The sequence below is a fragment of the Leopardus geoffroyi genome, chromosome E1, assembly GCF_018350155.1.
Source record: "Leopardus geoffroyi isolate Oge1 chromosome E1, O.geoffroyi_Oge1_pat1.0, whole genome shotgun sequence".
NCBI classification, from domain to species: Eukaryota; Metazoa; Chordata; class Mammalia; order Carnivora; family Felidae; genus Leopardus; species Leopardus geoffroyi.
In genome coordinates, this window is record NC_059330.1 from 11,237,215 (window position 1) to 11,264,844 (window position 27,630).

Genomic DNA, 27,630 nt, shown 5'->3' on the forward strand with positions numbered 1-27,630 from the left:
TCACTGCTTAAATACCTTTATTATTTTTTAAAAATTATTTGGACATTGATAGCTCTGCAAAATACTTCTCCCATCCCAGACCCTCAAACCCTTTCCACATGTCCTCCCTCCCTAAAGAAACAAAATATTCATACTTTGTGCCCATTCAAATCTAATTTTTAAAAACATGTAAGATTCAAAATCAAATATTTTTCTTTCCCAGAACTTGTTAGTAATTTTAAACCACAATGCAACATACTTAATGGCATTTCTTTTTAAAAATTAGCTTATCAGACTATTTTATGAGGAAAAAAAAAATCAATTCAAGGCCTTAGAATATAAATTCCCTGTTTCTGAAAGCAAAAGACGTTGAAAAGCCCCTTTGCTCCCCTGGAGTTTGTGATTTCCACGTTATCAACAGAACCAGCACACAGATGGGACTTTCTACTTCATGTGAAGGCTTGCTTAGTTACTTTGGGGCTGCAGCTGAAATGCTGTAAAGTTTGAGAGGATGGGTGGGTGGGGAGGGATAATTCCAGCACAGAGGAGAGACGAGGCTGGGGGGACAGAATGGAAGCTTTCTGAGCAGTGGAAAGAACAGCCAAATCCCTAGGATCCTACCTCATGGCAGGTTTGTGTGGGGCGGAGGAAGACGGTAGAAAATCTGCATCCTGCACTGATTTCTTAGTGATGAACACAAGCGTCAGCCAAAACTATTGCACAGAGTACCAGAGGCACGTAAACCACGGAGGAGGTTCAGGAAAGAAGAACCACAGAGGGGGGTGATCCCCAACATTCCTTGGGGAACCGAGAGAAAGAGGAGGAGTTGACGTGGATTCTTTGGGAATTACTAAGAGGAGGTGGGCAGGTAATCCCTTCCCTGTCCTCAATGGGCAGATTTTTACGCAAGCAAACCTTCATCTCGGATGTGCCCGAAAGATCTAGCAAAGGTATCACTTGATTTTCCCCGGTACAACTTCATTACCTAGCTAAGAGAGGGAGGGAGGAAGAAATCCCCCAACAGGACCTGGCCCATTTGGCTAGCTGAACAATAGCAGCGTTTCCAAATGGCCTTCCCTGCCCGCTGACTGGCCGGCTGACCTCTGAGCCACACATACAGGGCCCCGATGAGCTCACCCCTCGTTGGGTTCTGAACGGGGCCTAGATCCTTCAAGGAGCTTGCAAAACTCAGGCAAGATTTAGGAGCCTGCCGTGAGAGGGGATCTGGGGTGAAATGGCCGGCCCGTGTGGCCAGGGAAAGCCAGCACGGCCCCACAGTCTCCTTTTACTGTCAAGCGACGCCTGCCAGCTAAACTGAGGCCACGCGAGCGCGGTCTCCTCGGTACTCTGCCATCAGCTGGTGTGACCAGAGCCAGCCGTCCTGATGCCTTCTGGAGTTTCAGAATCAAGAAAACATTTGACTCGTCTCTGGGAACGGACGTGAATCATTTTTCCACTGCAGTCACCGGGGCAACGTTTTGGGGCTCCAAAACCCTGGCCTCACCAGATGGGTTGGTCTCACCTCCGTACAAAGCCTTAGGACTACGCATCCTAGGTGTCCCGATGCCCACTGACTAGAATCCCAAGTACTTCTCCTCTAAGGTTTCCCCGACATTCAGTCTCAGTAACATACAGTACATGTGTCGTCAAAAGGAAAGTCACTTGTTAAGAATAAAGCGTTTCCCTACACCGCTCATCTAGACCGAAGGGCCTTGTGTTTCCTTACACCGCCCGTGGATCTGCAGCTCGCAGCTGGTTGTGCTCCCGTGGGCTGTAGCTTTCTGTCTTGTGTTCTGAGTGAGTCTCGTAAACCGCCAGCAAATGCGATGCCCCCCAAAGCCCGGCCTGTCTCTGCGGTCTACAACTGATGCCAACCTACTAAGCTTTTTAAACATTAAAAAACAAAAACAAAAAACAAAAAAAACAACTCCCCCCCCCACCCAAAACCACACCCCACCCCAACCCCACACCCCCACACACACTTTGGCACGTGAGCCTTGAGTTCTTCGAGCGTGTTCGTGTTCCCGCCCCTCCCCCACCCCAACATTTTAGAGTTGCTGTTTTAGGAGAATGACGGCCCCTTCTGCTTGACGGAAAAGGTCGCCACGAAGCACTGCTGTTCTGAGTAGCAAAAGGAGGAGGTACAAATGCTAAACTGGCCCCAAAAAACAGCTCTCAAGTTTAGCACTAGAATTTATGCAATGCTGCAAAACTTTTGTACCAGGATGACTAGTTTTAAACTGCTGGTTGATTAAATATACATTTACATATAGATATAGGTATAAAAATTACTAAGTCAACATTTGCTGTTTTCAATGTGAAAACGATAAAAATGTAATTCTGAATAATTGTGCATTTGCCATAGGGTCCTTGTTAAAGGGACCATAAAAATAATTTTGTAATAAAAAAACTCTTTTTTTTTTCTTTTTTCTTTTTTTTTTTAAGTTTAGTATTGCCCTCAAGTTCAAAAGTTTGGAGCAAACGTGCTGAGTAAGCAGGACTGGAATCCGTTCCTGCCAGGGATCTGGAAGCCTGCAATTTAGTGATCCCCGATGGCAGGCCCAGAGAACCTGGCAGCCACTGACTAGCTTAGCGTGACCGCTGCAGGGCTGGGCAGTGCCAGCGGACCCCGTTAAGCAATCGGCCTCCGCCTCACGTTTCACTGGTGGGTGCTGCTGGTCACCGATTCCCTGCGCAGAGCTCTGGGGGGGGGGGGGGGGGCGGCACACGTGTGCTGGGGCTCTGCCTTCTCTTGAGCTACCGGACTGAGCAACTGGGGGTGGGGGGCGCAGGGCTGGGGCCTGGGCCGAGACCACTGAGCACCAAGGCTGAGGGTGACTGGGGGGCTGACCTTCTGCTCGGCTGGAGGTGGGGACGGAGGAAGGAATGGGCCTTTCAGTGATACAGAAGTTAGCTGTGCAGGAAGGAAAAGTGCATTTAAGGTAGCTTACAACAGATTAAGACCAAACTGCCACAGAGAGGGAGGAAGCACAGAGAACACTCCCTCCACCTGCCGTTGGTTGGCCATGCTCCTTGGATTCTGTGGGTTAACATTCATGCTTTCTGATGCGAGTCTGCTCGTGAAGAAACAGGAACACACGTTCTCCTGGTTCTGGCAGGTACATGATTTTCTTGGCAGAGTTCTTTTTTTGCCAAGTTCAGTTTTATTTGGTTCCTGCTCTGAACCGCTGTCACCGGAACTCGTAGATGGGTGCGCTGTGTTCGGGAACGTGAGTTAGATTGAGTGACTGATACCTGCAATGTGGGAAAAGAGAGAAACGGGAGGCAGTCTGAGCATCCTGAAAACCAAACAAAGGATGTCCAAAACTCCCTCCCTGCCACCAGAGCGCCTGACGGGCCACTTTCTAGGACCGGAACGCAAATTCATCTCAGATCTCGTCAGCTGAACCAACTCTGGTTTTATTTGTTTCTTTGGTTAATCCTCCCAAATGGGGGTAAGAGGAGCTGTTTTTAGGCCTTTCCCTTTTGCTCTGACCATGAAGCAACCATGGTACATCTTGTAAAAGGAGAGGCGGAGTACGCTGTGCGAGAGATGCAGACCGAGGCCCCGGGCCTCATCCTCACCTGCCACGCTGCCCGGCCTCCCACGGCCAGCGCCTCAGCTCCCCTGTGTGTCAGGCTGGAGCACCCTCGGGACTTCGTGGGTAACACAGGCACACCCCACTTCTCATGCAATGCAAACAGGCCATGGAAGAGAGAACTTCCTCGCTAACCGTAAATCTTATTTGACCCTTTGGCTTCATTTTCTGGCCTCCCTAGACACGGCTATTAGACTTTGAGAACATCAGAGCTCTGACGTGTATGTTTCTGCCCCATCGGCAGGCTGCTCCGAGGAGCTAAGCAGATGAAGGGGAAACGGCGGCCGGGACAATCCACAAAAGGGGATGATAACCCCCAGGGACAATCAGAGCTGATGGGGTAGACGTCAGCTCTCCTCTTACTTGTTTCACAGAAGAGTGAGGAGGAGCACAGGAACAAGCAGTTTATTTCTCAACAATAGCAAAGAACAAAACAAAACAAAAAATCAAGAAAAGATTATGCATTAGCCATCGGAATATGTGAATCAAAACCACAAGACACCTGCAGATGTCGTACGCGCTAGGAGAGCTGTAATTGTAAAGACATCGTAACAAGCGTTGGGAATGATGTGGAGAAACTGGAGCCCTTGGGCCCTGGTGGGAACGTACCAGGGTGCAGCTGCTCTGGAAAACAGGGAGGTGGTTCCTCAAAAAGTTACAGAATTCCCATATGACCCAGCAATTCCACTCTTAGTATCTGCCCAAAGGAACTGAAAGCCGGAACTCGGATGCTTACACACCCTCACTCACAACAGCATTATTCACAACAGGCAAAAGGTGAAGACGACCCAAGTGCCCAGCAACTGATGAACAGAGAAGGAAAATGTGGTACAGTGGTCCGCCCCTCTTATCTGTGGGGGATACGCTCCGGTACCCCCAAGCAGATGCCGAAAACCGTGGATGGTACCGAGCCCCGTACGTATGGTATGGTTTTTCCTGCACATACATACCCGTGACAGAGTACAACTTACAAATTAGGCACCGTAAGGGGTTAGCAACAATAACTAGTCAGCAAATAGAACGACTATAACAATATACTGCAATAAAAGTTACGGGAACATGGGCTCTCTCTCAAAATACCTTATTGTACCGTGAGGATGTGAGATGACGAAATGGGTGCGGGAGGAGACGAAACACAGAATGACAGAGGCGCTGTGACGGGCTGTTAGGCTACCACTGACCTTCTGACACTGTCAGGAGGACGATCGTCTGCTTCTGGGCTACAGCTGACCGCGGGTAACCGAAACCCCGGAAAGCAAAACCGCAGATAAGGAGGGGCTACTGTGGATCCAGACCATGGAAAGTTATTCAGCAATAAAAATGGGGAGTGCTGACACCTGCTGTAACAAGGCTGAAGCTTCAAAGGCCAGACACAAAGGCCACACAGTGTATGGTCCCATTTACATAAAATACCCAGAACGGGCAGATCCACCCAGCGAGAAAGTAGATTAGTGGTTGCCTAGGGCCAGGAGGGGATGGGGAGTCGGGCTGATGGTCAAGGGGTACGAGGGTTTCTCCCTGTGGCGATGAGAATGTTTTAAAATTGACTGCAGTCATGGCTGCACAGACCACTGACATGCACAGCTTCAATGAGCAAACCAAATAGTGTGTGAATTATCTCAAAAGCTGTCATTTAAAACAGGATATAACATGTTTTGAAAACTCATTTGAAAACTGAACAACTACTGAAACCCTACGAGTTGTGGCTCTCAGAGGCACTGAGACTGCACTGAGCCACGGGCACGTATTTGCAGGTATCACTGTGCTGCCACTGAACAAGGAATTTGAGTCAAGCTGGGGTGGCATCACTTACAAGTCACCGAAGTGTGAAAAATTTGGAAGGGAATGAGGGGTCTCTACATTCAGAGAGGAAATCAGGTATTTTATGATATGGTTCCTTCTTCAGGTACAGCCAGGTGCTTTGAGAAGCAGCGAGGAGGCAGAAGATTCCCCCCAAGAGGTGACAAAAGCTAGCTCCTGAGGTGGCATTCAGTCCTTCACCTCAGGTGAGACACAGGGCAGGACTGCCAGCTCCACGGGGGGACCCTAGGTCACCAGACCGAGATCAAGTGCATGTGGGGCCAGCATCTGAGGAATGTGACCACAAAATCGAAAAGGCTGCTGACAGCAAAATTCACCCCAGCAAAATTCATAGTTGGATTTTACATTTTAGTGACTGATTAAATTTGGGAGGAAATACAAGAGCAGCAAGATTGGGAGAAACATTGCTGATAATACAGAACTGCTTGAGAGCTGTCAGCAATGAGTTCCTTTATCTAGCACTTCACTTTCATCTTGTTTACTCTGCTCCGTGTAGAGGGACAGGAGCCCCTATACCAGCAACTGAGATCGCTTGGAGAGGCCCTCTGCATGCAGACAGAGCATGAAAGCTATGCAGAGACAGGGGAGAGGTCTTCTTTTGGTTTGGCAAGCCAAGGAAGAGCCAGGGGGACAGCAGCAAGCCGCCCCCTGCGCCTCTGGGGTTCCTTACCATTCTGAACTCCTATGGTAATAGTAGCCCTCTATGGAGGCTGCCGACTTCTGGAAGCAGATGTAATAGAACCCAGCAAAGGAAGCACCGCTGATGTCTTTGATCGTGTGGTCTGGGACCAGGAACTGTTCCTGCACACAGACGGAGGAGGTTAGTAACAGACAGTGTGGCCCGGCCACCTCTGGCGTTCCTTGTTAGCCTCCAGGTGCTTCTAAGGTTCCACTGTCACACAGCCTTGCCCAGACTTGCTGGACAATGGCCAACATGTGCGTTTCAACCCAACCTGCCAATAGCATTCGTGTGTTGCTCAAGTATTCTAGATGCTAACACAGGAGCCTGTGTCTTGAGCTCACTGAGATCAGCAGTGAAGAGAAGGTCCTATGGTCTACATATCTCGTAAGTGAATCGATACCTACTTACCTTTCAGAGCCCATAGACAGAACCACCCAGGGAGAGAAATTCTCTGCTCCACCCCAGGAACTGGTGCTAGGTTCCTGATCACCTCTAGAACAGCAAGTCACTTCACTCTGAGGGCAGATCACCCCATAACACCCCCTGAAAAAGCTCTACGCCTTGGCGACAGCCATCAGAACAGCACCTTGGGAAGAGGCAAGCTTGTTATCTCTGGCTAGAGTCAAGCTGAAAGGACCTACTGTCCCAGTAAGATGAAGTCGGTGCCCCCAAGGCCCCAGGAGGTCTCCTGAAGGCCCACAGTGAGTCACCCTGAGAAGTTCTTTTTTTAAGTTTATTTTGAAAGAGAGAGTGGGGGAGGGGAAGAGAGCGAGGGAGAGAGAGAATCCCAATCAGGCTCTGCACTGGCCGTGCACAGCCCGATGTGGGGCATGAACTCACAAACCTCGAGATCATGACCTGAGCCAAAATCAAGCCACCCAGGTGCTCAACTCTTTTTTTTTTTTTTTCCAAAACACTCTCATCTTTTCCTTTCCTAAACCTCTGAATGGTAGTTTTTAAAATTAATTTTAAAATAAGAACTTTGGAGGATACTTCTTCCAACATGTTATTTCACTGGCACACTTCCCACTAGATGGCAAGCTTACAGGGCAGGACCCCGCTCTGACTCTCCACGCCTGGCAAGCGTCCACTCAGAAAGTGATGATCCCCCCCCACCCCCCCAAAAAAATTAGCTATACAAGCTAAAGATTGGGAATCACTGGGGCGCCCAGGTGGCTCAGTCGGTTAAGTGACCGACTTTGGCTGAGGTCATGATCTCACGGTCCATGAGTTCGAGCCCTATGTCGGGCTCTGTGTTGACAGCTCAGAGCCTGGAGCCTGCTTCGGATTCTGCGTCTCACTCTCTCTCTGCCCCTTCCCCGCTCGCTCGCGTGCTCTCTCTCTCTCTCTCTCAAAAATAAATACTAAAAAAAAAAAAAAAAAAAAGACTGGGAATCACTACTCTAAATGATTGGCTTTTCGGAAAGCTGGCAAGATTTCAAGACAAAACGGCTTTTCCCCTCAGACTGGGGACCAGGGGTTGGAAGTGGGTGTCTGTTCACACAGTGATTTCACAAACTGGCTTCATGACTGTGCTATCCTGGAGCTGGAACACAGTAAATACCATGCTATCAAAACAGGGAACACAAAAGCCTTGTCAGCCCCAAAGCCAATCTATCGAGTCCAGCCAGATGCAGTTCTCTGAGGGCTGGTGAGTGGAAAACCCAAATTCCATTCCTGGTCCCTCATTTCCTGAGCTGGAGGGAACCAGACAAGCTGAGACAGCACCGAGCCTTCAGCAAGGACGTGGTGAGGGAACGGTCCCTTAAGGGGGTGTCGCAGCCTGTGGCTGAGAACCGGAGGTGATGGGTGACTGACTTTGGTTCTCCCCTGAATCCACAGGACACTTGGGAGGACTCCACCTGGACGGTCAAAGGTACCGAGGGGGACCACCCCCTAGCCACGAATTCGTCAGCTGACCACCAAACAGTTTAACCAAAGAGAAACCATCTGGGAGGGCAGCAGTCTGCCAGCGTGGCCTGGAGCTGTGCCCGCTTTCCGTGAGCGTTAAAGGCACCGCATGAGGACAGGGCAGATGGGGCGGTGGGTCCAATGCAGGCACTGGCACAGCCAGAAGACCGCCTGGGGTGGGGCCTTACCTTCCACCTCATGAAGACATAATCTCCATTCTTTAGCTCTTCGTAATCGAAGTCATCTGAATTAAATGATTTTGCATACTGATAAAAAGCCAGAAACTTGCCCTGAAAGCAAAAGACACAGCATGAGAACTGATCTACGGAGGGAGAGGCTGGTGTCAGAACGACCCTTCTGTGTCCGGCGGCGACTGCCTTTGCAAACGCGTGCCAGTTGCTGGAGGTGGCCTGACCAGAGCAGCAAAGGCCGAGGCCTGGAAGGGGAGCCCAAGGTCCCCACCAGTGACATCAGAGCTGGACTCCAGCTGAGGCATCATGGGACTATGCCTGCCTAGTTCATGTTGTCTGAGAAAAGGCCCCGGGTTGGGAATGGATGCTATTCTGGGGGCCCGTTCTCAGGACACCTTTGCACAAAGCCAGGAATGACCAGTGACATCTCTGTAAGGGAGTCAACAGTAGCAACAAGAGTCATGCAGAACAACTGAGAGCCAGCATGTCTCACCGAAGGGGGAGAGAGGGCTTACTAGAGTGGGGTCCTCTGACAGAGTAGAGTGGCTTGGGGCCAGCTAGTGAAGAAGAAACAGGAAGTGGGTAATATACGATTAATTTCTTTTAAAAAAGGAGACCAGATGGACTTCAAGATGTATACAAAGCGGTTATCATCAAGGCAGTATGGGACTGGCACAAACACAGACACTCAGATCAAAGGAACAGAATAGAGAACCCAGAAATGGACCCACAAACGTATGGCCAACTCATCTTTGACAAAGCAGGAAAGAATAGCCAATGGAACAAAGACAGTCTCTTCAGCAAGTGTTGCTGGGAAAACCGGAAAGCGACATGCAGGAGAATGGACCCGGACCACCATACACAAAAATAAACTCAAAATGGATGAAAGACCTAAACGTAAGACAGGAAGCCATCAAAATCCTCAAGAAGAAAGCAGGCAAAAACCTCTCTGATCTTGGCCGCAGCAACTTCTTACTCAACACGTCTCTGGAGGCAAGGGAAACAAAAGCAAAAATGAACTATTGGGACCTCATCAAAATAAAAAGCACAGCTAAGGAAACAATCAGCAAAACTAAAAGGTAACCGACGGAATGGGAGAAGATATTCGCAAACGACGTATCACATAAAGGGTTAACTCAACACCCAAAAAACAAATAACCCAGCAAAGAAATGGGCAAAAGACATGAACAGACACTTCTCCAAAGACATCCAGATGGCCAACCGACACATGAAAAAATGCTCAAAATCACTCATCATCAGGAAAATACAAATGAAAACCACAATGAGATACCACCTCACACCTATAAGAATGGCTAACATTAACAACTCAAGCAACAACAGATGTTGGCGAGGATGCAGAGAAAGAGGATCTCTTTTGCACTGCTGCTGGGAATGAAAACTGGTGCAGCCACACTGGAAAATAGTACGGAGGTTCCTCAAAAATTTAAAAACAGAACTACTCTATGACCCAGCAACTGCACTACTAGGCATTTATCCAAGGGATACAGGTATGCTGTTTCGAAGGGACACATGCACCCCAATGTTTACAGCGGCACTATCAACGATAGCCAAAGTACGGAAAGAGCCCAAATGTCCGTTGATGGATGAATGGATAAAGAAGATGTGGTATGTATATACAATGGAGTATTACTGGGCAATCAGAAAGAATGAAATCTTGCCATTTGCAACTACATGGAGGGAACTAGAGAGTATTACGCTAAGCGAAATTAGAGAAAGACAAATATATGACTTCACTCATATGAGGGCTATAAGATACAAAACAGACGAACGTAAGGAAAGGGAAGCAAAAATAATATGAAAACAGGGAGGGGGACAAAACAGAAGAGACTTTTTTTTTAACGTTTTATTTATTTTTGAGACAGGGAGAGACAGAGCATGAACAGGGGAGGGTCAGAGAGAGGGAGACACAGAATCTGAAACAGGCTCCAGGCTCTGAGCTGTCAGCACAGAGCCCGACGCGGGGCTCAAACTCACGGAACGCGAGATCATGACCTGAGCCGAAGTTGGCAGCTCAACCGACTGAGCCACCCAGGCGCCCCCAGAAGAGACTCTTAAATATGGAGAACAAGCAGCGGGTTACTGGAGTGGTTGTGGGAGGGGGGATGGGCTCAATGGGTAAGGGGCACTAAGGCATCTACTCCTGAAATCATTGTTGCACTATATGCTAACTTGGATGTAAATTTAAAAAATAAATTAAATATATTAAAAAAAAAAGGGACACCAGAAATAGATTACAAAATTGTGTCTCATGATCCTATTTTTATTTAAAAAAAAAAAAAGAGGTCAATACTTGTTTTAGCTTTGGTATTATTATTATAGATGATTTTTTTCCTTTTGTTTTTCTACTTATTTAAGATACAGAATTATTAACCCATAGAATTTGTCACACATGTATTTCTATCCTCAGTAGATTAAGTTTATGGAATCTGGACTTTATGGTACCACCATGATACCAACTTTATTATCACTCAGGAAAACCTGAGCATGAAATAATACAGTGCCTCTGAATCTAGTTTATAGGGAGTCCAGTTTTTTTTTTTTTTTTTTTTTTTATGTTTATTTAGAAAAAGAGAGAGAGCCAGAGCATGAGAGGAGAAGGGGAGAGAGGGAGGGAGACATAGAATCTGAAGCAGGCTCCAGGCTCTGAGCTGTCAGCACAGAGCCCGATGCAGGCTTGTACTCATGAACCACAAGATCATGACCTGAGCTGAAGTCGGACGCTTAACTGACTGAGCCACCCGGGGGGCCCTGGCAGTCCTGGTTTTATTGCACTTCACTTTATTGCTGTTTGCAAATGTTGCATTTTTTTTACAAACTGCCAGGGTTCTTGGCAACCCTGATCGAGCAAGGCTATTGGTGCCATTTTCCCAACAGCATTTGTGTCTCTGTGTCACATTTTGGTGATTCTTGCAATATTTGAAGCTTTTTGATTACTATTTTATTTGTTATGGTGATCTGTGATCAGTGATCTTTTTTTTTTTTTAATGTTTATTTTTGAGAGTGCAAGCAGAGGAGGGGTGAGAGAGAAGGGGGACAGAGGATCCAAAGTAGGCTCTGTGCTGACAGCAGTGAGCCCGACATGGGGCTCAAACTCACGAACTGTGAGATCATGACCTGAACTGAAGTCAGCTGCTCAACCGAGCCAACCAGGCACTCCTATGATCAGAGATCTTTTTTTTTTTTTTTTTTTTAACGTTTATTTTTGAGACAGAGAGAGAGAGAGAGCATGAACGGGGGAGGGTCAGAGAAAGAGGGAGACACAGAATCTGAAACAGGCTCCAGGCTCTGAACTGTCAGCACAGAGCCCGACGCGGGGCTCGAACTCACGGACTGCAAGATCATGACCTGGGCCGAAGTCGGACGCTTAACTGACTGAGCCACCCAGGCACCCCACAGAGATCTTTGATATTACTATTGCAATTGTTTGGGGGCCCATATAAGGCAGCAAACTTAACTGATAAATGTTGTGTGTGTTCTGACTGCTCCACTCACTGGCTATTCCCCCATCCGTCTCCCTCTCCTCAGGCCTCCCTCTTCCCTGAGACGTAACAATACTGAAATGAGGCCGATTAAAAAGCCTGCGATGGCCTCGAAGTGTTCCAAGGAAAGGAAGAGTTGCACGTGTCTCACTTGAAATCAAAAGCTAGAAACAATTAAGCTTAGTTGAGGAAGGCATGTCGAAATCCAAGAGAGGCTGAAAGCTTGGCCCCTTGCACCAAACAGCCGTGTTGTAAATGCAAAGGAAAAGTTCTTGAAGGAAAGGAAAAGTTCACTCCAGTGAACATATGGATGATAAGAAGGCGAAACAGCCTTATTACTTGTTTGTTTATTTTTAAATGTTTGTTTATTTATTTATTTTGAGAGGAGAGAGAGAGAGTGCACAAACAGGGGAAGGGCAGAGAGAGGGCGAGAGAATCCCAAGCAGGCTCCATGCAGAGCCCATTGCAGGGCTCTATCTCATGAACCATGAGATCATGACCTGAGCTGAAGTCAGGAGTCAGGAGCTTAACCAACAGAGCCACCCAGGCGCCCCCTCAAAACTGCCTTATTACTAATGTGCAGAAAGGGTTAATGGTCTGGCTAGAAGGTCAAACCGGTCCCAATGTTCCCTGAAGTCAAAACCTAATCCAGAGCAAGGCTGATTCTTTTCAATTCTGTAAAGGTCGAGAGAGGTGAGGAAGTGCAGAAGGAGAGTCTGAAGCTAGCAGGGGTTGGTTTGGGAGGTTTAAGGAAAGAAGTCATCTCCATAACATAAATGTGAAAGGTGAAATGTCAAGTGTTGATGCAGAAGCTGTGGCAGGTTATCCAGAAGATCGAGCTAAGATAACTCATGATGATGGCCACACTCTGAAACAGCCTTCTATTGGGTGAAGACGCCATCAAGGGTTTTCATGGTCAGAGAGGAGAAGTCAATGCCTGGCTTCGAAGCTTCATAGGATAGGCTGACTCTCTTGCCAGGGGCTAATTCAGTGGGTGACCTGAAGTTGAAACCAATGTTCACTTACCATTCTGAAAATCCTCGGGCCCTTAAAATTTTATGCAAAATCTACTCTGCCTGTGCTCTATTAATAGAAAAAAGCCTGGATGACAGCACATCTGTTTACAACATGGTTTACTGAATATTTAAAGCCCACCGTTAAGACCTACTGCTCAGAAAAAAAGATTCCTGCTTACTGACAATGCACCTGGTCACCCAAGCGCTCTGGTGGAGACGTATGGTGAGATTAATGTTGTTTTCATGCCTGCCAACACAACACCCGTTCTGCAGTCCATGGGTCAAGAGGTAGTTTTAACTTTCAAGTGTTCTTATTTAAGAAGTATAGTTCGTAAGACTATAGCTGCCATAGATAGTGGTCTCTCTGATGGATGTGGGCAAAGTAGACTGAAAACCTTCTGGAAAGGGTTCACCATTCTAGGTGCCATCAAGAACATTTGTGATTTAAAAAAAAAAAAGAAAGAACATTTGTGATTCATGGGAAGAGGTCAAACAATCAATATCAATGGGAGTTTGGAAGAAGTTGATGCCAACTCTATAGATGACTTTGAGGGATTCAAGACTCCAGTGGAGGCAGACGGGGTAGAGATGGCAAGACAGCTAGGGTCAGAAGTGGAGCCTGAACGCGTGACCGATGGCTGCAATCTCGGGATGAAACTTGAACGAATGAGGAGTTGCTTCTGATGGGTGAGCAAAGGAAGTGGTTTCCTGAGATAAGATCTACTCCTGGTGAAGATGCCATGAAGATTGTTGAAATGACAACAAAGGATTTAGAATATTACATGAATTCAGTTGATGAAGCCTCAGCAGGGTTTGCGAGGACTGACTCCAATTTTGAAAGAAGTTCTACTGAGGGTCAGATGCTAGCAAACAGCATCCCGCACCACAGAGAGATTGTTTGTGAAAGGAAGAGTCGGCCAATCAATGAGGCACACTTCACTGTTCTCTTATTTTAAGAAATTGCTACAGCCATCCGACCTTTGGCAACCATCGCCCTCATGAGTCAGCAGCCATCAACATCAGGTGAGACCCTCTACCAGTGGGGCGCCTGGGTGGCTCAGTTGGTTAGGCATCCGACTCTTGATTTCAGTTCAGGTCACGACCTCACCATTCGTAGGATTGAGCCCTACATCAGGTTTGGCTCTAGCAGCGTGGAGCCTGCTTGGGATGCTTCTTGCTTCTCTCTCTGCCCCTTCCCTCCCCCACACTCTCTCTCAAAATAAATAAACGAAAAAAAAAAAAAAAAGACCCTCTACCAGCAAGATTGGGACTTGCTGAAAGCTCAGAGGATGGTTAGCATTTTTTAGTAATAAAATACTTTATTTATTTATTTTTTAATTAAAAAAACATTTTTTTTAATGTTTTTATTTATTTTTGAGACAGAGAGAGACAGAGCATGAGCAGGGGAGGGGCAGAGAAAGAGAGGGAGACACAGAATCTGAAGCAGGCTCCAGGCTCCGAGCTGTCAGCACGGAGCCTGACGCGGGGCTCGAACTCACAAACTGTGAGATCATGACCTGAGCTGAAGTCGGACGCTCAACCGACTGAGCCACCCAGGCGCCCCAGTAATAAAGTACTTTAAAATTAAGGTATGTACATTGTTTTAGACACAATGCTATTGCATACTTAACAGAGCAGTGTTGCATAAATGTAAGTTTTACATGCACTGGGAAACCAACAAAATTCATTTGACTTGCTTTATGGCAATGTTTGCTTTGTTGCAGTGTTCCGGAATGGACCCTGCAATATCTCTGAGGCAGGCCTGCATCAGGTGCTGCAAATCCCTGACAGACAGAGCTGCAGTACAGAGCTCCAGGAGCCCCACGTGGGCATCGGGGACTCCTGCATGGGCTGGGAGACTTACGGGAGACTCTGAGTCCTGCACAGGTCACCAGACTGCTGGGTGAAGAAGAGCCCTTAGGCCCAGCTCCTGGTCCTCCCCCATCTAGCATGCCGGGAAGGACCCAGGGAGGCCTTCTTAGACGCTCTTTCACTCAAAATATTTCAATTTAGCCTAACAGAGGTAGGAACAGATATCTCCCAGTATTCTAATGGAAGTCTGGAAAATTAAGAGTTACTTTCTATGTATTTAATTCGTAGCCAACCTAACTTAAAACTGACTTTTCATAGAGTCTCAAAAGACCTTGCTTTTTTGCAGAACCAATTTGATCTGGAAAACAAAGCAGGATGGGAGACAGGCTGTCATTCGGTACAAGAAAGATCAGGAAGATCGTTCTCACGGGGACTGTCTGGGAGAGGAAGGAGCCACCTCATGAAGTGTCGAGCCGTGCAGGAAGAGCCAGCCTTGGGCAGGGTGGGGTCAGTCGGCACCGAGGAGCCCTCCACCACTTTCTGATGCCCGCACGACCATGTGCCTCTCGGGCTCCCCAACTGAGTATTTTTTTTTCAAGTTTATTTAAGAGAAAAAGAGAGAGCGAGCGAGCAAGGGAGGGGCAGGGAGAGAGGGAGAGGGAGAGAGAATCTCAAGCGGGCTCCGAGCTGCCAGCGCAGAGCCCGACGCGGGGCTCCAACTCATGAACCGTGAGGTCATGACCGGAGCCGAAACCCAGAGTCGGACACTTCACTGACTGAGCCACTGAGTGATCCCCCGACTGAGAATCCCCAGAGACTTGGCTCTTGTTCATTCTCTAGTATTACAGTATTCTCTAGTATCCTCTAGAGTATTACGCAGTATTACGCAGTATTCTCCAGTATTCTCTAGTATCACGCAAATGACTGACTTTCAGTTCTATTTGCTACAATAGTCAAAACATGTAGTTCACCAGAAAATGGTTTTAAAAGCTTAAGTTTAACTGAAACTCAACATTTGAGAGATGTTCCTTTCCTATCTCAAGTAGGAAACATTAATAAGCAAAGGAGCTAATCTATAGTGATGTTAACCCAGACGAGGGTCTGCGGTCGGGAGTTTTCTCCAGAATCAGGAGAGACTTGAACAGCCGGGTGTGAGTGGCAGTGGGAAGCACGAAGAGTTCTAGAATCTTCATTACTGACACAAGAATTTCTGGTGGGTTTAGAGGGTGAGCACATTGGACTTCCCTATTTAGTGTTAAATCAAAATTCATCATCGCCCTGGTCAGCTAAACCGGAAGGCTATTTTGACAGGTAGAGAAATGGATTTTTGAAGACACAACAACTCGTGTGAAAGCCAATGAAAAGACTTGAGGGCAGTGACGATGAGTTGTCTCCAAGTGCTCCCTACTGGTGAGCTAGAACATACTCCACTTTTGACACTGAAAAGCAGGGGCACTGGCATTTCCGGTGACATCCTGATGGTACTTCAGCTGAGCCTGGGTGTGTCCGTCAGGAGCTGGGGTGAGAAGCCCAGTGGACAGGTGGGCAGGACGGGGCACAGTGATAGACCCCGAGAGCTAAGTCTCTTGGCTTCCCGGCAGCGCGTGGGCGGCCCAGAGTGGACCAAACACCTACTCACCCAGTGTTTCCGATCAACGTCTTCGTCTGCGTCCCACTTCCGCGTTAAGAAAGGGTGCTTTTTGCTGATTATTTCTCCTTCGAAGAAGGTCGTGAGAGTTGGATACTCCTATGGTAAAAACCCAAATACCAAAACAAGATGTTGAACAGCAGTTTTTACCTTTCCCAAAGGACAAATCAACCTTGCTCTTTAACTTCTTCCTAGGACTTTGAAAAAATGGTCACACTGGCTAAGCAACAACCCAGAGTTAGGTCCAGAGATTTGCCGATGGCTGTGGAGTCAGCTTGAATTGGAGGTGCCCACAAAGTCTCTTGGACGTTATGAACTTTGCCAGAAGCAGAGAACCCTTCCCTGACTTCGTTTGTTATGTACTAATCACTCGAAAAGAACCTGAACAAGTAAATTCTGAGTATTCTAGGATACAAAGCAGATGGTAACTAAGTTGATTTTACTTTCCAAGAAAAACACCCCAGGAGGCTCCACAATCACAGCATTCACAGCTCAGTCTCCCTGACGCCATGCCCACTGGTTCTCAAACTAGCTCAGTCATTTGTCTCCTGTGCCCGTTCTTCAGGTTTCCGGGGAGTGGGTTTTTTGTGTTGTGTGGTTTTTTTTTTTTTTTGGTTGTCGTTGTGGTTGTTTTGTGTTCTTTTTTTAAAGAATAACTTGATATGTTAGAGTAACATTTAATTTTATCATATGAACTAAGGCAATTTATACTAGGGAAAATATACATAAATCACGTCTGCAAGGGAAAATCACAACGGAAAAACAAAACAAAACATGGGGAAAAAATAAGCTGTCATCCTAACTGGGTGCTTAGAATGCTTTTGTCAATTTTATTTGCTATTTGTTCATCTGCTAAGAAGAAGGCACCAAAGATTCTGAAAAATACTAATGGAAGAAAAAGTTAACAATTTAATAAGTCCACCATTTCTCTGCATTTGTAAAACCCAATCAACTGACTGACCAACTAACCAACCCTTCAGCCCAGCCTGCCAGCTTCTGGTGCTTCTTGGAAGCACGGTAATGGTGGTCAGTGGCCTGGCAAACCATGGATTACAGTCTTAATGTCCTTGGGACTAGAGGTCCCACTTTCTTCTTCAGACACTATGTATGCCCCTCTTATTCTGCATCAAACATCTACGTGTGTTTAAAATCAATCTGTTCTGGGGCGCCTGGGTGGCTCAGCCAGTTAAATGTCTGACTTCGGCTCAGGTCATGATCTCGCGGCTCATGAGGTTGAGCCCCGCACCAAGCTCACTGTGGTCGGCGTGGAGCCCACTTTGGATCCTCTGTCTTCCTCCCTCTCTCTCTCTCTCTCTCTGCCCATTCCCAGCTCATCCTCTCCCTCTCTCAAAAATAAGTATTAAAAAAATTTTTTTATATAAAAAATAAAATAAAATAAAATAAAATAAAATAAAATAAAACAAAATGAATCTGTTCCGATGGCTTTGCTACTTCTCTTGGGTTGGCCTGCCATGATGTAGCTGGGGACGTCGCTAGGAGATAGCAGCTCCCAGGAAATAGTATGGCCGCCTGCCCGCACAGGAGCAGACTGAAGGGGCCTGCTTCACTACCCACCACCGAGGCTGGCGGCTGTCTTCACAGTGAACTCTGAGATATATAACGCCCCTACCCCCCACCAAACCTCAACCCTTTACCCCCGACACGGTGGCCGGGTTCCTCGCTCAGGTATTTATATATACGGAGTGAAGAAATTAAAGAGGAGATTTCCTAAATGGAAACCTGATTTTAAAGGTATAAATAAATTATCCTCATGTGTTTTAGGAAGAACTGCTAAGGGAGAAACTTCTGTATCAGTACCTGACTTGAGATTTTAAATTATTTTACTTTAATGTTTCTTCTTTTTTGAGAGACAAAGAGAGACAGAGCACGAGCGGGGTAGGGGCGGAAAGAGGGAGACACAGAATCCGAAGCGGGCTCCAGGCTCTGAGCTGTCAGCACAGAGCCCGACGCAGGGCTGGAACCCACAAATCGTGAGATTATGACCTCAGCCGGAGTCGGATGCCTAACCACCTAAGCAAGCCATCCAGGCTTGAGATTTTAAATGAAAAGCTATACATATTGATTTTCTGAGGTTTTAACTTTTTTTAGCTTCCACAGAGAGAAAAGAAGGAAATGATAAATGGGCCCTCTTACAATACGAAGAAAATACTTATGGTTCAAATAGAAAGTCTTCCTAGTGAGCTGATTCTGTACTGACATCTCTCTAAAAATATCTCAGGCAGTAGATGAGGGTGACTGCAAGGTACCCCGAACTCTGAGAATTAAAATAAAATAAACACTGCCTAATGTGTGCGAGTCAATATGTACAGAAGTTACCAAAACCACGAACTATCTCTCAGGGCAGGACCAGGAAATTTAAGCACTTGACTACAGCCAAAGTGGCGGTAATGTATAAACTCAAAGGAAAAACTCTGTCTGCGGGAAGGTCGTCAAAAAAACGAGTCAGAGAGAAGAGACATGGCTAGCACCCCCCACTGTCACCCCCAGAACAGGCGTGGGCTTACTACAGTGGGCCTAGCAGTCGTGGCATTTAAGTCGTCCAAACCACTCCCCGCACGGTTAACAGGCCCACCAAAAACTCTCCAGTAATGGGTCTGGCTTTCCGTGTAGACCTGCCTTCTGGGGGGATTAACACCCACTGGCTACTAAGTCAGAGAGGACTTCTGGAACGTGCACGTACCTCATTTTAGAAATGAGTAAATGAGCATTCTTGTTTATACATCAGTCCTGCTGAGTTTGATTAGCGTGACCTATCTCCCTGGCCTGGCTCAGAGCAAGTCTAGCACAAGCTCAGCAGAAGCTTTCAAACCTGTCTAGTGAGTGAGTGGAGGGCCTGGCCGGTGACTCTCCCAAGGCTGGGCTCCTAGGCCCTGTGCCAGCTTCTGGGCCTCCCTAGAAATGTCCCTTCTTTCTGCTGGTGGCGGGCTCAGAACTGCAAAGAAAATGCTACCTGACGCCCATTCTTCACAATTCTGGGATTCCATTTCCACAAGGCACACGAACTTTGTAATAACTGTGCTCGTTCGTGAACGTGAGGCAGCCAAGAGACCAATGATCTCCAACTTAATAGTTAATTTTCGGGGCGCCTGGGTGGCTCAGTCGGTTGAGCTTCCGACTTCGGCTCAGGTCACGATCTCACGGTCCGTGAGTTCGAGCCCCGCGTCGGGCTCTGGGCTGATGGCTCAGAGCCTGGAGCCTGCTTCCGATTCTGTGTCTCCCTCTCTCTCTGCCCCTCCCCTGTTTATGCTCGGTCTCTGTCTCAAAAATAAACGTTAAAAAAAAAAAAAAAATTAAAAAAAAAAATAGTTAATTTTCCATGTGGTGTACACGAGGAAGACTATGGCTAAAACTCAACCATTTAAATGGTTTTATTAAAATCAATTACATATTCGATATCCTAACAACTGTAAATGTTAAAGCAAACAAGCACGAACAGCTGTATTTTAGAATACGGGTATAAAGCCATTCAGAGAATCCTCACCCTTTCTGGCATTTCAGTGATCGTGTCCAGTGACCACGTACTGGATTTAGAGTTTCAAAGGTGAGTCTATAGTTGTACCACACCATGACTATCCTAGAAGCCAATGAACTGTACGTTTTATTATTATTTTTTTTTAAGTAGGCTCCATGCCCAACGCGGGACTTGAACTCACGTCCCTGAGACCAGGAGTCACATGTTCTTCTGATGGAGCCAGCCAGGCACCCCCTGCATCTTACATGGGTGACCTGTGTGGTATGTGAACTGTATGTCAGTGAAGCAACTAAAAAGGTTGTTAAAAGAGATGAAATCCAAAGAACCCTGACGTCCTAGGAGCCTCGGAAACACAGCCGCCTTTCTCTAATTCAATGCCACTTGAGCGCCACACCTGAGTCCGCTGCGCAACCCGGCGCAGACCAGTCTGGGGGGCCACGTGCTTGTGAGGCCGCTCGTGCGCAGGCGGGAAGAACTGGCCAGGAGGATGGTCTCCTCATCCCTGTCACGAGCCTAAGTCCCCTTCCCGAACTGGCCCCAGCGAAGGGCCGAGCTAGCAGCTCCTCAGGGAGCCTGCTGCTCATGACTCAGAGCTTCCCCCACCTTGTTAGGGTTACCTGCTCCTGATGGAAACGTCACAGAACTTCTGTACACGGTTTGGGGATTTTTAATGCTACCTGCCATTTCCGTGCAGCTTCCTATGACCAGAGTGGCTGGTTTTAGAATCAGTGCTAACATTCCAGGTGACAGATGTTGCTGGCTTCCTTATGAAGTTAAGTGTTCGTGTTCTGTGCTCAGTGAATGCATCTGGCTGCCTGTCGTACGAGTTGGGTATACTCTATTCACTTTGTTTCCTTCTACCGCAAACTCAAAGGCTGGAATCCTTCATTTTGCCCTCATTTTCTACCCCTACTACTTTGAGTAAGGTTCTAGAAGGGAGGAGTAGTTATCTTTTCATGTCAACACCAGACTTCATAGAAAAGTCTCAAACTTCCAATAGAGAAGCGGAACCAGATGGAATCAAAGAGATGGAAACGATGGTTTCAAGACAGAGGATGGTCTGTGCCTTAGTTAGCACCCCCCCATTTGTATTATACTATAGTCTATACCCCTTACTCTTACGTTCTTTCTTTCCCACTAGGATAAGGCCCTTGAGGAGACAGAGCGGGTATTTTTCATTCTTATTAAGGCCATGGCACCAGTAAAGGGAAAAGCAACAAGGTCACTCTGACCTTTCTATGGCTCTGTGGAGCATTTCTCAACACTGCTGGGTCACGGAGACAGTGAGGACTGATCAGGCCACAGGGCTCTGCAGCCAGGTCGGGCTCAGGCCCTCGCGGTGGAGTCAGGCGGCCAGTCCAGTCCCCTCCTTCTTCTTCCTGTTTACTCACCAGCAGGAAAACAAAGGATGCTCTTTCTTGTTTTCTATATTCCCAGGAGTTCTGAGATTTAAAAAGTTGGTTCAAGGAAAGGAAAACAGTCTACATTTCCATAGCAGCTACTCCTGTTAGAAACTGGATGATGACTTTTCATTGTTCCAGTGAACTAAAAGGTTGAAGGAATTCCAAAGACCTTGGCTCTGGAAGGATTAATGCTTGCCTTAGAAACCTTACAACTTCCGACGGCAGGTGAGGAGGGTGGTAGCCATGTTCTTACCACATTTTTTTTTTTCCACAAAAGGATTAAAAATGAAATCAACAGTGTTGGTAACAACACGATGTATTTATAAACTTCTACAGATTTGTGACTCTGTATACTTTCCAACAGGGCACATGAAAACCACATGCTTTGAGCTCACTGTATGAGAACGACACTTAACAGGGCACTTTAATCGGGCCTCAGAGTTGACTGCTGGCCCTTCACACTCTGAGCACGAGGAGCACGCGGTCCACCTTCCAGTTCTAGTTCGTCTGAGTGAGTGCTTACCTCAGTAAGGCCTTTAATCTTCAGGTACCCACAAAGGTAAGAGTTCCCCGTGTCCACATGCTGGAAAGAAAGGACACACAGCCTCATTACAAACGGAGGAACCACTGGGAGACCAGCTGGGGCTGCTGCGGAAAACCATGTGCCCGGCCGTCAGAGGCCAGGTGGGCTGAGGGAGGCCCGGAGGTTGGTGGGCGCCTAGCACGGCCAGAGCTCACCTGCCTTTGAGACCTTTGTGAGTCCCCCCCCCACCCCTTGCCCCGCCCCGCCCCCGTGCCTGTTCAGAAGCTACCTGATCTCAGGACCCTCTCAACCTCCTTCAGCTGAGTATCTTGAGACCAAAGTGCCTTTCTGGAACAGTGGGCCCGCTCAACACAGGTCTCCGACTGGTCTAAAAAATGTACTCCTCGCCCGTATTTATACTCAGCACAATCCCGCATTATTTCTTTACGAAATGGGCAGCATATCCCGGCAAGGCATCTTAGGAAGACTTCTCTGGCAGAAATTGCAGTTGTGAACCAAGACACTGACCCCAGAATGGAAAATACTGTGAGGGGCCACGCTGCCCATTTCATACATGAATGCTTGTGTCTCCTGATGAAGAGTTAGGAGCCTGAAATAAACAGGGGTAACAGGCAACATAGATTTTGAGGTGTAGTATGTACCAATTACGGGTTGCTGCGACATGGCCCGGTACCTACCCTACAACCAAATACCTACTTTTCCATGCTGGCAGGGCCCAGATCCTGTTCTGACACCTACCCTGCCCCAACAAGACCCGATCAGCCTGATGGGTGCAAGGCAAACCCGTGCCCCTGTCCCCTTGTGAGTCATCAGTTTAGGGGTGAGTGACCCGATTCTGACCAATCAGGTATGTGTGTAAGTCTCCTGGGTGCTGCTGGGAAAGACTGGGGCTTCCAAAGAGGCTCTCTTTCTTCCCGTGACGGTGGCAGAACCTGCACACGATGCCCAGGGCAGCCACGTAAAGACCCTGAGGGGAAACAGGCCGGGAAATGCCAAGGATGGCGGCACGGAAACGTGGAAGGAAACGGGCCCCCGCACGAGCCAGTCTGGAACCAAGCCACCTCCAGGCTTCTTGTAACCTGAGACGACAGGTTCACCCCTTCTTTTAACTATTCCGAAAAGGGTATGGCTACCTACAGCTGAGTGCACCCTAAATGAGCCATTTCATCCAAATCCGGATGGACTGATCCCCAACAGGCAGATTTTCAGATTTCGTGCTGGTTGGGCTCACGGACAAAGCAAACCCCCGGAATTAAAGCAAGACAAAGCACCCCGGTGCTGCAGCACGCTGAGATTTTCGTGTCAAGCGAGGTCTCATTTTAAGCAACTTGGAGAGTCTTGTGGTGTTTATCAGGTCTGGGGACTTAACGACTTCCAATTACACCAGAGATCAAATACTAAGGCCATCTTTAAAAACTGTAATGAATGCAGTCAGCCAGATGAGGTCAGCACCAAAGCAAATGGGCTTCGATAAAGCTAAAACGCTCCCACAGTTCGGTGCTGGTGACAAAGGTATTCCATGTGAAAACCGCCCAAGCATTTAAAATATCCTCATCTCCGGGCCTCGGCGCTGGACGTCATCCAAAGTGGCTGATCTGCACTCACACGGTTCAGCAAAGAACTTTCATTAAAAGACACACAGCTCTAACATGAGGCCTTAAATTTCACGTATGCAAATTCTCACTGAATTCAATATAGTTTGGGGCTTCACAGCTGCTGGAAAGGATATCAGATGGCCAGGATACCTGCTAATGAGATTAAAAACTGAACTGTAAATTGGCTAACATTTTGCGTGGATTATCACGTGCCTGAGAATCAGAATTGCAGTTTGGCCTCCGTTCAACCACGGGTCTCTCCCATTCTGCCCCAATTGATCTTGGTGATGGTGGGTGAACTCAAATACACTACGATGCAGAGAACTTTCACCAAACGACGGACCAGCATCTCCATGGGAAGGATGACAAGGCAAACGTTAGGCTAGGAAGTCTGACAGCACAGCTGTGTCCAACAGCTGCTCTTTTTAATATGCTGTCACGGTGACCCTGGCCTTCACGTTACTCTTGGCTCTTTGGATGGCAGAGGAGGAACAGAGTCGTCAAAGTAACAACGGCAACAACAAAAACCTAGTCAGAATCTCACGAAGGTCTAGGGGAGCTCTTTAAACCGGAATTTCAAGAAAAGAAAGTGCTCCAAAAAAGCACAGGAAAAGATGTGCAACATCGTTAGCCAGTAAGGAGATTCCAATCAAAACCACAATGAGATAACCACCTCACACCCACTAGCATGACTACAATCAAAAAGATGACAAATAAATAGCAAGTGTTGACAAGGCTGTGGAGAAACTGGAACCCTCATCGCCCGGTGGCGGGAGTGCAAAATGACGTAGGCACTTTGGACGTCGGTCTGGCAGTTCCTTAACATGTTAAACATAGAGTTACCATAGGACCCCGCATTCCACTCCTAGGTTTCTACCCAGGAGAAATGAGGACGCGCCTACATAAAAACTCGTACAGGAATGTTCACAGCATCACTACTCACAAGAGCCAAAAAGTGGAAACAACCCAAATACCCATCTACTGCTCCAAGGATAAACAAATGTTGTACGTCCATACAATGCATTATTATGCACCCCCCCAAAAAATTAATAAAGCACTGACATGCTATGACATGGGTGAACGCTGAAAACATTATACTTGGTGAAAGAAGCTAGACACAAAAGGTCACATAGCATGCGACTCCGTTTAATACAAAGTGGCCAGAATAAGCAGATCTTAGGGAAAATAAAATTAGTGGCTGCCTAGAGTTGAGAAGGGGTGACGGCTAAGGGGTGGTGCTTCTTTTGGGCGTGATGGAAGCGTTCTAAAGTTAGACTGCAGTGATGCTTACCCAAGTGCGTGACTCTACTAGAAACTACTGAAATTGTACGCCTTAAATTGGGTGGACTGTATGATATGTGAATTGTATCTCAATAAAGCTCTTATGAAAAAAAAAGAAAGAAAGAAAGAAAGAAAGAAAGCAAGCAGGAAGGAGGCTCAGGTATGAAAGGCAGAAGTATTCTAAGAAGGCTGAGTCTAAGAAACTAGTCCTGGCTGTAAAACCAGATGATGGAATAAGTCACATGCCACTGACTGTCTCAATGATGGACAAACAGGTCACCAGCCCAGAAGTAGGGCAGCATTCCTGGGCATGACCACCGCTCCCACCGTCAAGACATCCTACTGGAGTGGCTTCCAGCCATCAGCCAGGTTTCCGCTCTGGGCTACCCTGAGACCAGTCACGCGCCAACTCAATCACCACGTACACTGGTTCGCGAGGAAATGGGCATCTGACGAGACTTCAGAAACAACACACCCATGACAGAAGGGGGTGGCTGCTGTGAGAACCAAAGACAACTTCTCTTTGACACTTAGCTACCCTGCCAAGTCGTCCCCTACCACCTCGGAAACCATCAAATGAAACAATGGGTGCAAATTCAAGATCATTCCAAACATGACCCACAACCAAGGATCTCACTTCCAGAATTTTATGATTTGTTGCAGAAAAAAAAAAAAAAAAAGCCTTTACTTCATAGTAAATTCTCACATTTTAAGCAGAAGGGAAGAGGGATCACCCTATCATAGATCTAATTATGGAGAACGAATGGCTCAGTCATAATAGTTGTTCAGTTATAATAAATATCGTGGCTCATGATAGCAACTTAAGTTTACAGACCAAAGATACGATTAACGTGATGTTTTCCCAATCGAAAAAACAGGAAACTGTTGATTCCCACAAAACAGTAAGAAAAAAGAGGTTAAGGATGCCCTGCTGTTAGCAAAAAGAAAATGTATCCCCAGTGACTTTTGGGTGGGAGACCCACTTGCTCAGAGGAGAGGCTGTTTAAGATTTAACATTTTTAAAGAGCCAAGGGCACATAAGGAAGACACGGCTTACGTTCTGTCCTCACGCATGGGGGCAGTAAGGTGGCACACTTAGGTCCTCAGAGCTCTTGTGAGGCCTTTCAAGGGGCCAGACGTTTGGAGGGGCTTTGGGGAACAGCCTAGGAGGTGGGGCGTCAGGCTAAGGAAAAAAGGGGGCAAAGGGAGGAGGAAAGTGGGTCCTGAGGCAGGCAGGGGTAGCTACGGAGGAACAGTTTTGCAGGGAAGGGGGAGAGAAAGGAGTAATAACTACTGTTGACCTCCTCCGGCTGAGAAAAAATATCAAGTGTGTTACCACTTGCATGAGAGGGGTGAGGTGCGGAAAAGGGCCAGAGTGGGTAAAGCTGAGCTCCAAAGCTATCAGGGGCTGGCAGCAGGTACTTAGAAATTCAGGTCAGATGGGGGGGGGGGGGAAGGTAGAGAGACAGCAAGGAAATACTGTGTGAGAGATAATGCTGGGTGAGTTCGATTTCCCAGCACATGGGTATCAGACACCGGGAGGAAGCCCTGGCTGTGTAGATAAAAGTTAAGACCATAGAAAGAGGGTCCCCTGGAGCCAAGGAGAAGGAAGATGAAGGTAGGGGTTGGGGAGGTATGGGGAGACAGGTCAGGGAGACTGGGAGGGGACTGGAGGTGGCCAGAGAACGGAGATAGGGAGCATGAGAAGAAGCCTAGAGCAGGAGGCCTGGGGCTGCCGGCAGCTGGTTGCCTGCGCCAGTTAGAGACGGGGGGGGGGGGGGGGGGGGGGGGGGGGGGGGGGCAGTGGGGGGCCCCAGGAGGCAAGATCGTAACAGACTGGGAGGAGCTCCACCCATCAGCACCCAGGATGTGAGTGCCTGGTCTTGAGGGGGTACCAGAAGCGAGGAATCAGTTGTGGATTGGGGGCTCTCAGGCTCAGGGGCTAAGGGAGGGAGGATGCTCCCAGGTCTGAGGGGGCACTAGGCTCTCCCAAGGAAGAAATCCCGGGAGGAGGGCCCCAAGGTTTGAGGATCCCTGGAACTGAGGAAAGGGGAGGGGTGGAGGATTGTCTCAAGTCTGGGATAATTTGACAAGGGCCCAGCCATGGCTAGGGTTCCCAGGCAGGAGAAACCAACGGAGAGTTCTTCAGGTTCTGGGAGGGATTGGAGGGAGAGCTGATCTTGGGGCGACAGGTCCTGGGGAGGAAGGACTCAGGTCTGAGGGTGGCCAGTCACAGGGGGCTTCCGGATCCCAGGCAGGCCGGTCACGGGCTTCGAGTCTGGGAGAGTGTTCAGGGTCGGCCAGGAGCTGCCCACGACAGGCTCCGGTGTGAGGGGCAGGTCAGGGTTGGGGCTTGGAAAGTGTGAGACACCAGCTGGGCAGGTCCCGGGGGTGAAGCGCCTGGTGCAGGAGGCCCGGCGGCGAGGGCCTGGTCCGCGGCTGCGGGCTCGAGGAGCCGGGGGCGGGCACGGCCAGTGAGCGCCGCGAGGAGGCCCTCGGGCCCCGGCCCGGCGCGGCCCGGCGCTCACCTGCAGCACCACCTCTACGTCGTACGAGTTCCCCTTGCTCTTCTGGTGGCCGCGGAACTTGGAGCCGCTGTAGAGCAGGCTGGTGGCCACGCCGGGCTGCTGGGTGTTGATGGGCGGCGGCGGGATGAGCGAGGCCGCGGAGGCGGCCGAGGCACCGGCCGGCGGGGGACACTCGGTGCGGACCGGCATCGCGGGGTCCCCCGGAGCCAGGGCTGGGGGGAGGGGGAGAGGAACCGCCGCCGCCGCGCGGGAGCCGAGGGGGGGTGGCAGGGAGGGAGGGGCCGGGGCGCGCACGCGCAGGGTGGGGGCGGAGGGGGGACCACCCGCCCGCTGCCTGCGGACCAAGCGCTCCGGCTGCCACCGGGACCCCGGGACCTGCGAGCAGGGCCTCCCTGTCCTGAGCTGAGTCCCCCTCCCCACTTGCCCTCGCACACACACCACCCTTCCGATTGGCTCGGGCGCGCCCGGGGGGCGGGAACAGGCTCACGCGGCGCTTCCACCCATTGGCGGGCGAAGAAAACACGTGGCGGGGTGCGCGAGCGGCCCTCTGGGACTTGTAGTCTTCATCCCGAGGCGCGGCGTGGAGGGGGCGGGGCGAGGTGCGTTTGTGATGCTGATTGACTGGGG

At 48.6% G+C, this 27,630-nt stretch overlaps 1 protein-coding gene across 1 annotated transcript; it reads right to left on the reverse strand.

Moving 5' to 3' along the window:
- GID4 (GID complex subunit 4 homolog) lies at positions 1 to 27,525 on the reverse strand. Its single transcript, XM_045487606.1, has 6 exons — positions 27,004 to 27,525; positions 21,579 to 21,638; positions 16,151 to 16,258; positions 8,181 to 8,282; positions 6,070 to 6,200; positions 1 to 3,234 (listed from the first exon to the last, which is right to left on the reverse strand). The coding sequence occupies exons 1-6, from the start codon at positions 27,190 to 27,192 to the stop codon at positions 3,171 to 3,173; spliced, it is 654 nt and encodes a 217-aa protein (XP_045343562.1). The 5' UTR covers positions 27,193 to 27,525; the 3' UTR covers positions 1 to 3,170.
- Positions 27,526 to 27,630: the final 105 nt, after the last annotated feature.

Excerpts from the sequence above, each read along its gene's own strand:
- GID4 (XM_045487606.1), bottom strand. The coding sequence starts at position 27,192 with ATGCCGGTCCGCACCGAGTGTCCCCCGCCGGCCGGTGCCTCGGCCGCC. Across the intron at positions 8,283-16,150 it reads ACGTTGATCGGAAACACTGG|GGCAAGTTTCTGGCTTTTTA; the intron begins GTGAGTAGGTGT and ends TTTTGCTTTCAG. Across the intron at positions 3,235-6,069 it reads TACCATAGGAGTTCAGAATG|GTATCAGTCACTCAATCTAA; the intron begins GTAAGGAACCCC and ends CCCACATTGCAG.